This window comes from Biomphalaria glabrata, chromosome 10, assembly GCF_947242115.1.
Source record: "Biomphalaria glabrata chromosome 10, xgBioGlab47.1, whole genome shotgun sequence".
NCBI classification, from domain to species: domain Eukaryota; kingdom Metazoa; phylum Mollusca; class Gastropoda; family Planorbidae; genus Biomphalaria; species Biomphalaria glabrata.
Window position 1 is genome coordinate 11,010,038 of NC_074720.1, and position 14,038 is coordinate 11,024,075.

General features: G+C 37.6%; 1 protein-coding gene across 3 annotated transcripts in view; it reads right to left on the reverse strand.

The window, feature by feature from the left end:
- Positions 1–5,050: 5,050 nt before the first annotated feature.
- The window catches only part of LOC106074554 (elevenin-Vc1-like), a 94,191-nt gene continuing 85,203 nt past the window's right edge, over positions 5,051–14,038 (reverse strand). For 2 of the 3 annotated variants that reach the window (XM_056044492.1, XM_056044493.1), the window contains exon 5: positions 5,051–7,498. In XM_056044492.1, coding sequence (XP_055900467.1) covers positions 7,466–7,498 — 33 coding nt within the window. In that variant the 3' untranslated portion in view covers positions 5,051–7,465. The remainder of the gene's footprint in view (positions 7,499–14,038) is intronic. The other variant, XR_008780224.1, reaches the window with a different exon arrangement.

Here is a 14,038-nt window from a genome sequence, read left to right on the forward strand (position 1 = left end):
AATCAGAATCGATATAGAATACAAGCTGACAGCCGTTCTCCGTGGGTCTTTGTGAGGCAGAGCATCCATCATGGCACGACAAGTCGGTCTCTAAACTCTCTTGCTTGTCATTTTAGTTTGTGTCATAACCCACCTCCCTTTTTTTCCCCTCACAACCAAAAATCAAGTATTCTATAGAATAAAGCAAATACAGATTTCATTGTTCTTGAATCCAAAAAGTAAACAAACTACAAGTTAAATAAATATCTTTGTTGCGCAAATGTTTTGATCATTTGAACATGCGCATAATTTTTTACACTATTTGGAACCCCTGTCAAGAATAGTGCTTCGAAATTATATGTATAGTTCTTTACTGCGTATTTATTTCCTAGCGTCATTTATTTTTAGCCTGTACACTTTATCGTCAGATAGCACAGTTCCTTTGTACTTGTAGACTCATTGTACACGACGAGTTGACTCTTCGCTTGTCATTCTAGTACCTTTGGTGTTATTATTATCGTAGTAGAGGTTAGAGTTTTATTGGGGGTTTTTTTGTTTTTTTATTCAAAATATGAACTTATAAAATCAGTCTAAGACGCTGCTAAGGTTGACATTCGTTGAAGGGAAACAACTACACTGTAGTCCCCTTAACGTTTCCTTGAAGAAGTTTCTAACGATGTCCAGTTTTGCAGCAGTATTGCCCTCTGTCAGGTAGTAAGCATATTCTTAGGAATTTTTTATTATCATCATTTTCTATATTATTATTGCCTTAATGTAGCATCTCTTCCATGGTCATAAAGAAAGTTAATAGCGCTATGAACTATTGTCCAAGCTCTTTTGTGGGCATATTTGGAAAAGGGGGGGGGGGGTTCATCTTTAAATTTCGCCTTTCGAGTTCTGGCTTTAGTACGAGTCTAATCTCGAATTTATATTTAAGATGCGAATGTCTATATTTAGGTGCTAATGGCTAGACTGAGGTGTTGAAATACATTGCATCTACTATCGTCATGAAAGACGTGATACTCACGATGAAGGAGATATACATTCTTTGTAAAGCCAATGCTAAAGTTGAATGAAGTTTTAATACATTTATTATGTTTATAGATTATTATTCATTTATGCAATAAGTTGAACTGTACAACAATACTTGGAATTTTGACCTCCTTCAGTCGTAACGACTTTGGTTCATCTCCTAGCACACTTTTTTCATGTGACTGTGGAGCCCTATTTTGGAGAGACACTCCCGTTCACATTTATCCCAGGTTAATGTGGCTTTCACTTTTGGTGGTAGAGAAGTCAGCCATTTTGTTTGTTTGGCACGCGTTTCTTCCAGATATTTGACAATCGATGTATAGATTAATCCATGTTTTGTTTGGTTGTATTTGCTCATCTCTTATTAATTAGACCTTTATCGTTGTTCATTTTAATCAGCGCTTTGTAAATAATTGAGAAGATATTAATTTCAATATTTAAATATGCTACATACTCTTATTTGCAAGCTATTTTTAAGATCCTTCGGAGGCAGCACAAGTGAAGATGATTTAGTTTTCATTCTTATGTAGTCCATGATTCACTGCGGTCCATTAGCGTTCTCTTAACACATACCTTATAGACCTCCATTTTGGGCTTTTGTACTGAGCTTCCGGTTTTCCTCAACATCTTGATCTAATTCTTGCGAAGCTCGACGCAGCCCTCCCTAGGCATTTTTTCCCCATTAAACTACTACACACACGCCCAACACAAAACTCTACACATATACACACGTACTCACTTCACACACACACACACCACTGGCGGATCCAGAACTTTGGAGTGGGGGGGGCGATTTTTTTCCAAACCCTAACCCTAACGCCCATTAAACCCTATCCCTATGCATAAACGTGCGTACAGCATATATATATATATATATATATATATATATATATATATATATATATATATATATATATATATATATATATATATATATTTATAAACCTGGTGGTGGCACAGATGGGGGTAGTGGTACGTGTGTAGTCAACCGACGCAAATCGCCCCAGGCCTGCGCCTGGGTTACCACGGTCGGCCGAGACGAGTGTCAACAAGATGGTTCGGGAAGGATCGGCGTCCTGAACAGAGTTCAGGAGCGTCACGAGAGTTGTAGTCATCTGACCACCTAGAAATGTCGAGCGACGTTCTGTCCGGTTCGAGAAGACCAGTAGGGACCCTATATAAAGAGCGGAGGTGTCGCAGTCAAGACGGTTCACGACAGGGCTCAGAACATTGTCGACTACAGCACAGTTCAACGGTGTGGTTCTGTACGGAGCATTACGACGGTTCAGTGCGGAGTACTGTCAAGTACAGTTGAGACGACTGGCGTCTTGATCTTGGTCTGCGATCGAGTCCGACACAACGAGCCTAGTGTGTGAAGTCAGTCCTGAACTGTTGAGCCCAGTGCAAGCCCGGAACGAGACGGAGAGGCCAGTGCAAGAGTTGGTACGTCGGTACGGCTATTAACGGAAAGATATTTGTTATCGGAGAGCTATTTGTACTGTTCTACGTGCTGCCAATTGTACAGTATTGGATGTTATTTATGGACATTAAACCTTTACGTTATTTTGGAGCCCTGAGTTGTCAAGTTCTTTAAGTTGGTGGTGTATGGTGCAGTTTGCAGAGAGCCTGGATAGTGAGATTCGTAACAATATATATATATATATATATATATATATATATATATATATATATATATATATATATATATATAGATAGATAGATAGATATAGATAGATATAGATATAGATAGATAGATATTCGATAAATGAGAATAAAATAAGACTGTTTATCAATATTCGGCGAAAAAAAACAGAACAAAAAACAGTCATGTTGAGGCCTTTCTCTTGCGAACTTGGGGGTCTGGGAGAGCGCTGTAAGATTCCTCAGTGGGGTTCGGGGCGAAGCCCCGACACCCAAAAGCGTTTTGTTGCATTGTTCACTGCAGAAACGCATTCTCCTGACATATACAGCTCATTATTTATCAATGGGGTTCGGGGCGAAGCCCCGACGCCAAATGCGTTTTCTTGGATTTTTCACGGCTGAAACGCATTCTCCTGACATCTACAGCTCATTATTTATTAGTGGGGTTCGGGGCGAAACCCGACTCCAAAAGCGTTGTCTTGCATTCTTCAATGCAGAAACGCAATCTCCTGACATCTACAGCTTATTATTCATCAGTGAGGTTCGGTGCGAAGCCTCGACGCTAAAAGCGTTTTCTGGCATTCTTCACTGCAGTAACGCATTCTCCTGACCAACAGCTCATTATTCATTCTATTATAAAGGACCTTTTGGATAGTGTGGAAAAATATTGTTACGAATCTCACTATCCAGGCTCGCTGCAAACTACACCACACGACACCACCAACTTAAAGAACTTGACAACTCTGGGCTTCAAATAACGTAATGGTTTAATGTCAATAAATAACAGCCAATACTGTACAATTGGCAGCACGTAACACAAGACTGTACAAATATCTCTCCGCCGTATCAACTCTTGCACTGGTCTCTCTGTCTCGTCTCGGACTTGTACTGAGCCGTTGTAACGAACTGTAGATCGGGAAGATGTCACTGACTCGTCTCTGATACCTTCGCTCTTTATATAGGGTCCCTGCTGGCCTTCTAGAACCGGACAGAACGTCGCTCGACCATTCTGGGTGGTCAGATGACTACAATTCTCGTGACGCTCCTGAGCTGTGTTCACGACGCCGATCCTTCCCGAACCGTCATGTTGAAACTCGTCTCGGCTGACCGTCGTAACTCGTCACGCTCGACCGCTCGTCTAGCGCTGGCCTGGGGCAATATGCGTTGGCTGACTACACACACACACCACCCCCATCTGTGCCACCGCCAGGTTTATAACAATATTCTAATATGATTTTATAGTCCCTTAATACATTGCAAATAAAACCGATTTGTTCTTTGAAAAGATAAGATACCCCAGATATTTAGATTAAGGCTTTGAGGATCGCCGCCGAAAAAAAAAATTCGATTAATAATATTCAATAAAATTCAATCATAAATTGTAAGTTATAGTCCTAAATTTATTTAACTAGAAAAATATGAGATAGAGTAAAGGTTGGAAAAAGTCGACTAGGAAAAGATTATCTGCCTTTTGAACTCATCTCAACCGTGACTGTTATATTGAAAAATTTCGTTTGAATTATAACTTTTCTAAAGCAAAGTCTTTCTTAAAATAGTTATGGTAAATTCATGTCAAATTGCACAAACTCTGTCTGGAAAGGGGAAGGGTGGTAAAATGAAAACGATTAATCCTCGCTCCTTTTTATAATTTCTGCTAATGATTGCATTTTGCATTAAAGAATAGGGGTAGGGCGACTCGATATAGGAATTTACTTTATAGCATATATAAATTATATTAGTGACATGTTTTAAATTTTGTAATTTCTTACTATAATACAAAAATTAAAAAGTATTGGTTTGTCCGATGGGGGGAAGGTAATTGCATGTACCTCACTTCCGCCTGTTTATATTATATAGGTATTCGACTAATTTTGTTCACATACTATGATTTCTCCATAAAAGTAGGACCGCCCCCCCCCCCACTCAAAGGGTTTAGATGGGAAGGGCAGTATAGGTATTCGTTCCTCCTCTTCCAATCGGCCAACAGGTAAACGACTTAATATAAAGACCGGTTAAAATAACAATAACAAGTTTTAATCATATGGATATTTAATTAATTCTGTTAGCAATCTGTGATTTCTACATAGTAATAGGACAGCCCCCCCCCCCCACTCGAAAGTTTATGGATTGATGCCATCGCCCCCTCCCGACCCTACCAATTCGTCCAAAATACTAGAAAGGGGGGGGGGCGAAATAATCTAAAAATAGGTTGAAATATAAATAATTACTATATATTATTAACATAAGTAATAAATTCGTATACAAATTGTGGGAATTTTATACTAAAATTCGTCCGGGTGGGTGGGTGGGGGGGGGCGATCGCCCCTACCGCTTCCCTGGATCCGCCAGTGACACACACACACAACCACTACACTCACAGAAAATAAAAACAAACGCATTTTATTTTAAACTGTTTATTTCAATGCGTGTGTTTATCTAGTCAGTAGCAAGCATTTTGTTCAGATAAAATAATTGAGATTCTTAAAGGATTCTCAGCCTTATTATTATTGCTATTATTTTTGTTATTGCTTTTTTTTTTTCTTACAGCGCACTGATCCAATTTCTTTTGTGGACTTTGGGAGAGGGACTACCTAAGAGTAGGTTTACATGTTGCGCTCAGAAAACACAACTCAGATGGAATGAATTCTTAATTGAAATTCTTAGTCTACATTCTAAAGCACCCCCCCCCTTTTCTTGATTAAGGTTTAGACAAGCGGAGTATGCCGCCAGACACTCCCCATACATTAATTATGAAAAGATAAAAAAAAAATTAGCATAAATTAAATAAGTGTATTTAATAGTTTAATGTCCACAAATCTCTTATGGCTATAAGGCCTCACGATGTTTTGTACAGAACAAATATCTCTGTCGTTGTGTTAACAATTTGTTGTACTTGCGATTAAAACACCAAACTTCAACGGAAAGCTTTGTTAATTTACTAAGTTTATTAAGGTTATGATTCAAATTTGCTCGTCTAGACTTCTCATTGGTAAATACAATACTTGTATGATTATCTAGGCGACAAGACATTCTTATCGATGTAATCATATACACAATAGTTTGCTGTTACATTCACTATAGTTTTTTAATACTATTTGTATATGTTGAGCGTGCGAGATTGATTCATACATACAGACTTGTGCATTCAACAGTTGCAGGCCCATCTTCCGATTGTTCACGGACACGATGTAATGTGCTGAAATCCGAATCCTCCAAAGATCTTCAGACCCAAGACTTCCAGCCTCTGGTAAACCATCCAAAGCTATGTACGATCTGTGGGACACGTGAAGAGGCTGTTGCCATCAGACTTTCTACCATAGGCATTTTATTGTGTGTGCACATTGAACTAGGATAGGCATTTTATTGTGTGTGCACATTGAACTAGGATAGGCATTTTATTGTGTGTGCACATTGAACTAAGATAGGCATTTTATTGTGTGTGCACATTGACTTTTTATTTCTAGACGTTGTTGAAGAGAAAGGCCGCTTTCAAAACTAAGATGATTATAAAAATCAACATGTTCTGATACTTTAGGAGCAGTTGGGTTTGATATGTTATGTGATCCTCTTTACTTGACCCACTTTATCCGACAACTTTATTTGACCCACTTTACTTGACCGCTTTATTTGACCCCCTTTACTTGACTAACTTTATTTGATCCGCATTGTTTGATCCACTATACTTGACCTACTTTATTCGACCCACTTTATGTGACCCACTTAACTTGACACACTTTATGTGACCCACTTAACTTGACCCACTTTATTTGACCCACTTTATTAGACCAACAAGTCATGTCCTAGGAGAAGAAGTCTAATAATATTACATTGTTTCCAATAACTTCCGCTTCCTAAGAAATTCAGATCTTTAAAAGAAAAACGTTTTCCTAGTGAACAATGAAGCTCTCTATAAATTTTTGTTAATTCCATCAAATGGTTTAACTAACAATGCCAAGAGAATTTCTTTAACTAATTGTCACTTTTTCGTAAACCATCATTTAGTAGAGTATACTCTGGAGATGTACAGCTAACATCATTTCAAATCTTATTTCAAAATTATTTTAGAGCATTAAGTTAGGTCTCAGTTGTCTCTAAGAAATGTCTTACACGGGAAATCAGGCTGAGAATCCTTAAAGTTATTAAACTATAAACTAAACAATTTTTTAAAACATTTTTTTTGCTGTTTCTTTTCATCAACATAACATTAACATGATTTTATTTTATATTTCTAAAATTAGATTTATTTGTATAGATTTATATACAGCCAAAAAAATAAATAAAATAAAACGAATAATTATAAAATCCCAAACCGCTAAAATGTAAAAAACACAAAGTCACTCACCTTATCATGTATGAAGTCTCTTATTAAATATATTTTTTATTTGTTAAATAGAGAAACACATTTTTTGGGGGGGAACTTAAAAAAAAAAGGTGTCTAACACAATAGTACAAAACTCAGATAAGATTAACAAAACAAAAAATTCAAATTGTATATCGACATTAGTAATCAACAATATCAACCATCACCAAAAAGAAAAAAAAAATTCAAACAACAAAGAACAAAATTGTTTCATATTTGTCTGTAAAATCTGTAATTTGTCATTTGACACCCGTTTGTTTAAAATATTTCTGCTAATGTCAATTGAAGTGCAAAAGAAGATATAATTCAAAGACAAATCTAAATACAGTCTAAAATAAAAAAAATTAAAAACGGAATTTTTCTTTGAATGATCAGCCTCAGTAGTCCATGTGGTCAGTTCCATGATGACCACGAGATGGGTTTTAACTGGACAGGCCGAAATAGGGCTATAAACTAGGCGTATAGATAACTGTTTTCGTGTGAGTCCTGTAAGAAATAAAAAAAAATGTTAATTGAATTTTTTTTTTCAAAACTTAAAATTGTAGTCAAGTGATAAAACAATCAACAGAGGTACCCCAATTTTCGTTCGTCCTCGGGAACGTATACAAATCTGACAAGTTTGTCACAAGCAGCGCCATAAAAGCAAAGTGCTGAGATTAATGAAATTGAACTTCAGCGAGATTGTCATGCAATGTGGGCACAGAGGCTGGATAGCAATGCGTTAGGGCCGGAATAAGCACAAGAGACTTAATTTGATTTGGAAAACTCTGACAGAATGTATTAAAGTAGTTAGAACATATAAACTGTTCTATATCTATGGCTGCCTAGTCCTCAGCAGCACTTGCGAAACTCAGTCTCTATAAACAAAGCCATTGATACTAAAATCAAACTGATGGGCTCCTTGGTCATGGCCACATCCTTGAATGCTTGCGAAACTTGTGCGCTAACTGCAGTACTATAAAGAAGTTTTCTAACAATAGAATTGATCACCTACAAAGACGTATCACAAACGAGGAGATTAGAAAAAGGATCACAAACGGGCCCCACGATGACCTGCTAAACACTGTAACAAAACAAAAAAAAAGGGAAACTGAGACTTTATGGCCATGTCACAAGGTTCTCGGGGCTTGTAGTTATCTTTGTTCAGGGAACAGTACCAGGAAGAAATAAAGAAGAGGCAGACAGAGAAAGCGATAAAAAGACAAGAGAATGGATGGGCTTGTCATAAAAGAGATTCTCCTCCTCCTCTATCCCTTAGTCTGTTGGACCGTTGGGGCACCAAGCAAGACTCGTCGACCGTCTTTCTCCATTCCTCCCTGTCTTTTGCCTTGTTTAAAACCTCTATCAATGGCAGGCCCGTCCATTCTTTAACGTTGTCCTCCCATCGCTTTCTCTGTCTGCCTGCTGTTGACTGTGCTATTCTATCCAATGCATAAGACAGAGGAATGGAGAAAGATGTTCGTCAGGTCATGTGTGATGCCCCAACGGTTCAACAAACTAAGGGATAGGCAGTGCTTTTTTGTGACGGTAAGCACCGGTACTGCGTACCGGCACGGCGTACCGGCACATTTTTCAATGTGAGGAAAAAATTATCACTTTTCTTGTATTTTAACGTTTATTATTAATTTATTAGTAGTTAAAAGTTAGGCAATCCATCAATGAGTACCGGCACCTAATCACTGAGTACCGGTACCTATTTTTTTTTTTTACAAAAAAGCACTGGTGAAGGTAAATGTCTTCAGTCCCAAATTCGAACTCTGACCCCGGCTGTTAGGATTAGACCTTGATAATCTTCAAGGGGAATAGTTCTAATTAGTGACAATTTACACAAGTTTCACAAAACGTAGAACAAAGAAAATGTCACCGAATGATAAGGTTACAATAAACATAAAAATCATACCGAAAACATTTTTTTTCACATTCACAAAACTACATGAATGTTCAAAGACATTTTACGAACTTCTCCCAAGGAAAAAAAAAATCTGAACAATGCGAGTTCAAAATCAAATAAAAAGATGACATTTTGAATAGAAAAAAAAAAAGTTCTAGGGGAGATAATCAGACAACTATCCAGTCTTTTATGACCTAGTGTAAGGGAGTTAATTCAACATAAAGGCATGGTCTTTCAACGAACAAGAGGCCTGGGAAAGGCAGCACGTGCCACGGTGATAGCATCACTTTTTACTTGATATACGACCTGCTAGTAAAACAAAACAAAACAAGAGAAAAAAAAAACCCTCCCTTATTTCGCCTTGTTTATTCTTAACAACCTATCGCCCCCCCACCCCCACCCGGCCAACCCCCTTTTTTTTCAACATATTTTTTCGCTCTCTAATCAGATTTGCACGATTGTTCACATTTCCCTTGTACCCCCCCACCCCACCCTCACACATCACACAAAGTACACACACTGCAACACACACTGCTTATTACGATCCCTCTGGTGCTGTCGATGAGGGAGCGGGGTGGGGTGGAGGGGGGGGGACGAAGCATCAATGAGTTAATAAAAAGCGATCAGGAAGCGATAAATGTAGTTGGTGGTCCGGTCAGGTTTTGGCCTCTGTAGTTGCTAGTCGTTGGACAAGATGTTGAGATGTTGCTCCAGATAACTAATCCAATATACCATTGTAGGCGTATGTAGAAAATCGACACACATAGTTGAATAGAAGCCTGAAATACTTCTTCATAACAAATAAACTCTTTTTTTTTCATATACTTATAGTATATAATATACAAGGTTACAAAGGCAGTTTGTGTGGAAACACAAACTCAAGGTCGGCCCCCGAAGTGTTCCACCGAGGCAGGTAAAAGGCAGGTTTAAATATTTTCAGAAAGAATATCAGATTAAAATTTTTATCAAAGACAAATGACAGAAGAATGGAGAAAGAAGGTTGAAAGCTCAGTCCAGCAGACCAAGGGATAGGTGAAAGGGAAGGTAAATGTCGGTGTGATCCTGTCTTAACTGATGTCATATAATGATTATCTAATTGATCTAATTGTTTTGTAAAGGGTCAATCTGTTATTCAAAGCCACAAGATTAAAAAAAATAAATTTCCGTAATAAAAAAAAATTCCATTAGTTAAGTGTTTCATGCCCAATAGTTACTTTTGCTGTTCACGAGATGATGTGAAAAACTACTTATTAATTGTTGTTTTAAATTATTTTCAATTTTGTATGCATACTAAATAATTTTTTTCTCTGTAAAAAAAAAAGTAAGCATTTTTTTAAATGTAGTTATTATGACAGAACTAACTACAATTGTTAAAAAAAAAAAATTCTCAAAAAATCTAAAATCGTTAGCATAAATGTGTTGAAAATATACTAAATAGTTATCCACCTTACTAAAAAGCCTCCCGTGTTTGTTACTATTAATAGTAAATAGTTGTAAAAATGGTGTATTTTTATGAAAAAAAAAATGCTTGCATAGTTGATTAAAAAAATTTTTCGTTGTCAGAAAAGAAAAAAAGTAGCCGTTGCATCAGAACTTTGAATGGTCTAAAATATCACGATGTCGGATTTTCTTTTCCAGTTTACGAGATCTAAACGGGACGGACTGACGGACGGACAGACAGATTACACAAAACTAATAGCGTCTTTTCCTCTATCGGGGGCCGCTAATAAAACTTGCATTACCCACCGTCTTTGACCGTTGATTTGTTTATTTCCTTATTACTTCCTGTAAATACTCGCATTATACCGACACCATTGTTAGAATTATTATTATTATTATTTGGCCTTTCCATAAAAATGCCCGCAATTCAACAGCCCCCTTTCGGACAGTGTATTCTAGCACATTTTGTACGTTTAATTGGAATGGCCCGCTTTAAGTCGCCCTCCCAAACACACTTTCTTCTGGTCTGTGAACTTTACAACACTTTTCTTTCCCCTCCCTTTTTTCGTCCCACCACCCTTCCCCTGCCCCTAAAAACACTTGAAGTTTGTGTATCTGGTATCAGACCCGCTTTATCTTATCTTAAAGATTACAATCGTTAGTTGAACAAAAAAAAAAAGAGAATTAAGTCCTTTATAACCCTACCCCTTCCAAACACATATTTTTTTGCCAGTGAATTGGATTACCAATATCACTTACTCCCCTCACACAAGTCTGCGCCTTAGAGAATAGTCCTACATACATTATATGAGTTTACTTCGACTTTCATACTGTTCATTCTGGCTCCTGAAGGCTCTTTGACGCATTCAAAAACCATCAAATTTTAATCAACTCAGGATAGATGTTATAAAATTCCATTTCGACTATTAGGTAGATCGAATTACTAAAATTAAATTGTGCAAAAAAAAAAAAAAACTTTTTTTTTCAAATATATAAACATTTAAAAAAAAAAAAGAGATTTGAACCACTGAACTTATGATTTTAAGTCTGATGCTCTACAGACTGAATCAGGGGAAATTAAATTGTGCAAAAAAAAAAAAAAAAAAAAAAAAACTTTTTTTTTTCAAATATATAAACATTTTAAAAAAAAAGAGATTTGAACCACTGAACTTATGATTTTAAGTCTGATGCTCTACAGACTGAATCAGGGGAAATTACGTAAAAATAGTAAACGGAAGTATAACACTGTAATTGTTTTTAAATGTTGGAATTTAAAAACAAAATGTTGGGTCGAAATATATTGGCCTCGTTCAATCGTAGAATGACTCTGGTTCATCTTGAACCCTTTTTCATGTGGCTGTGGAGCCCTATTTGGAGAGACACTCCGTCTACATATATTGCAGGTCAAGATGGCTTTCGCTTTGGTGGTAGAGGAGCTGGCCATTCTCAGTGCGTCATGCTTTTCTTGGTCGAAATAGCGAATGCCAAAAAGCGGGGTGTTTTTTTTTTTTTGTTGTTTTTTGGGGGGGTCGAAATAGCAAATAAAAAATCGTTTTCGGTAGATTTCTCAGCTGCGGCTTCGATCGTGAAAGGTATTTAGTTGTTATAGGCAAAGTAGTAGCTCGTTCAATTTTCGTATTTTTTGCCCACGACAAGTGGGAGAATTAGTGAAATGTCAGTGATTCAGTACATGCATGAATCAATCAGGGCCCAATACGCGTATAATATAAATATTCAAAGATGTTTCTCTCAACTCATTTAAATCTATTTCTCACCTTTTTCCAGTAACTATCATTTCTCTTTTAAACATATGAGATTCATCCTTTCTCTAATAATAATATCTTAGTCCCAGTCCGTTTATTACATATTCGAGTATGGCCTGAGGAAGTCTATGGCCTGAGGAAGTCTATGGCCTGAGGAAGTCTATGGCCTGAGGAAGTCTATGGCCTGAGGAAGTCTATGGCCTTAAGAAGTCTATGGCCTGAGGAAGTCTATGGCCTTAAGAAGTCTATGGTCTGAGGAAGTCTATGGCCTGAGGAAGTCTATGGCCTGAGGAAGTCTATGGCCTTAAGAAGTCTATGGCCTGAGGAAGTCTATGGCCTGAGGAAGTCTATGGCCTGAGGAAGTCTATGGCCTGAGGAAGTCTATGGCCTGAGGAAGTCTATGGCCTTAAGAAGTCTATGGCCTGAGGAAGTCTATGGCCTTAAGAAGTCTATGGCCTGAGGAAGTCTATGGCCTGAGGAAGTCTATGCCCTCCTTCTGCAGTCGCGAGTGACTATGAACCATCTAACAGAAATATGATGAAAAGGTAGGAATTTGCTTTGGTTGAAATGATGTCGCCCACACAGAAGTCTCCCCTCTACACGCCGCTGGTGTGTCCTGAGGAGCCGACACACTTTGGGAGCATCGAAGTCACAAAGTGTGCTGCAACCGGCTCCTGATTATACCTCATGGTAGACTCCCAACGCCTTTCCAATGCTTGAGTCTAGCTGCACGGCAGCAGTGGTTTAAATTTGAAGTTTTTCTTTCTCCAACTGAAGGGACAAATGTAAATACTTCAAATACATCTGGGTCATATATAATAACAAGTTAGACATAAACAATACTTTTTTTAAACACAAAGCTTATCTTAACTCTTTCTCTCCTAACTGACGATACCAGCGTTGATTCCACCAGAATTCGGTAAATAATTACGGAGAGAAAGAGTTAAGCGTTGTTTTATCAATTAGTTTGAATCAGTCATGTAATTATTACAAACTATACCAGCTTATCAGTCAAGTACAATTTCTTTCTCTTGCTCGAGATACCAAACAAAATAATTAATTAAAATTAGTTAATTAAATAATTTGTTAAATTATATTACATTAATTTTTGTTCTGTCAGGTGAAAGAAATAATTGTGCAAGATTTCTGTCTGATCCGAGATTGGATGTGGGAGAAGTAACGTGTACACACTTTTACGAGACAGACAGAGTTAATATAAGCTTTGTACTCAAATGGAGTTAGAAGATCGCTCAAAGAGACTCATCCATCAAGTCATATTCGGGAAAATCGAAAAGACTAGCAACAATTTCCTAGTAATCTGATAATTGTATTTATTTCTGGTGGTTTCTAATTTCTGATAGTCTTGCACAATCTGGGCACTCAATGCTTGAGTCGAGACACGAGTTGAGCGATAAGTTATCAGAAGAATAAAAGACACCAAATTGCTATGTTATGAAAAAAATGAAGCCTTCTCTTTCCAAGGATCGGAGACGCGGTGGTTGAGTGGTAAAGAGCTTGACTTTCGACCTGGGGTACCGGGTTCAAATCTTGGTGAAGACTGTATGAGAGTTTTAATTTCGGGATCTTTGGGTGCCTCTGATTTCCCACAGCTCTAATAGGGTATCTGACAATTGTTGGGGAAAAGTAAAGGCGGTTTGTCGTTGTGCTGGCCAACCGTGGGCCACAGAAACAGATGACCTTTATATCATCTGCCCTATAGATCGCAAGGTCTGAAGGGGGAGCTTTCCTAGGATCATTACTTTGAAACGCTCTAACATAACCTTTGAGACTGACCAAGAACCATCATTCTGGATACAGACCAGGGTTACGTGGTGGCAGAGTGACAAAGCTTTTGGTTTTCGAACGGAGAAGTCTTGCTGAAGACTAGGATTTTTAGTTTTGTGATTTTAAGGGCACCCATGAGTCTGTCGC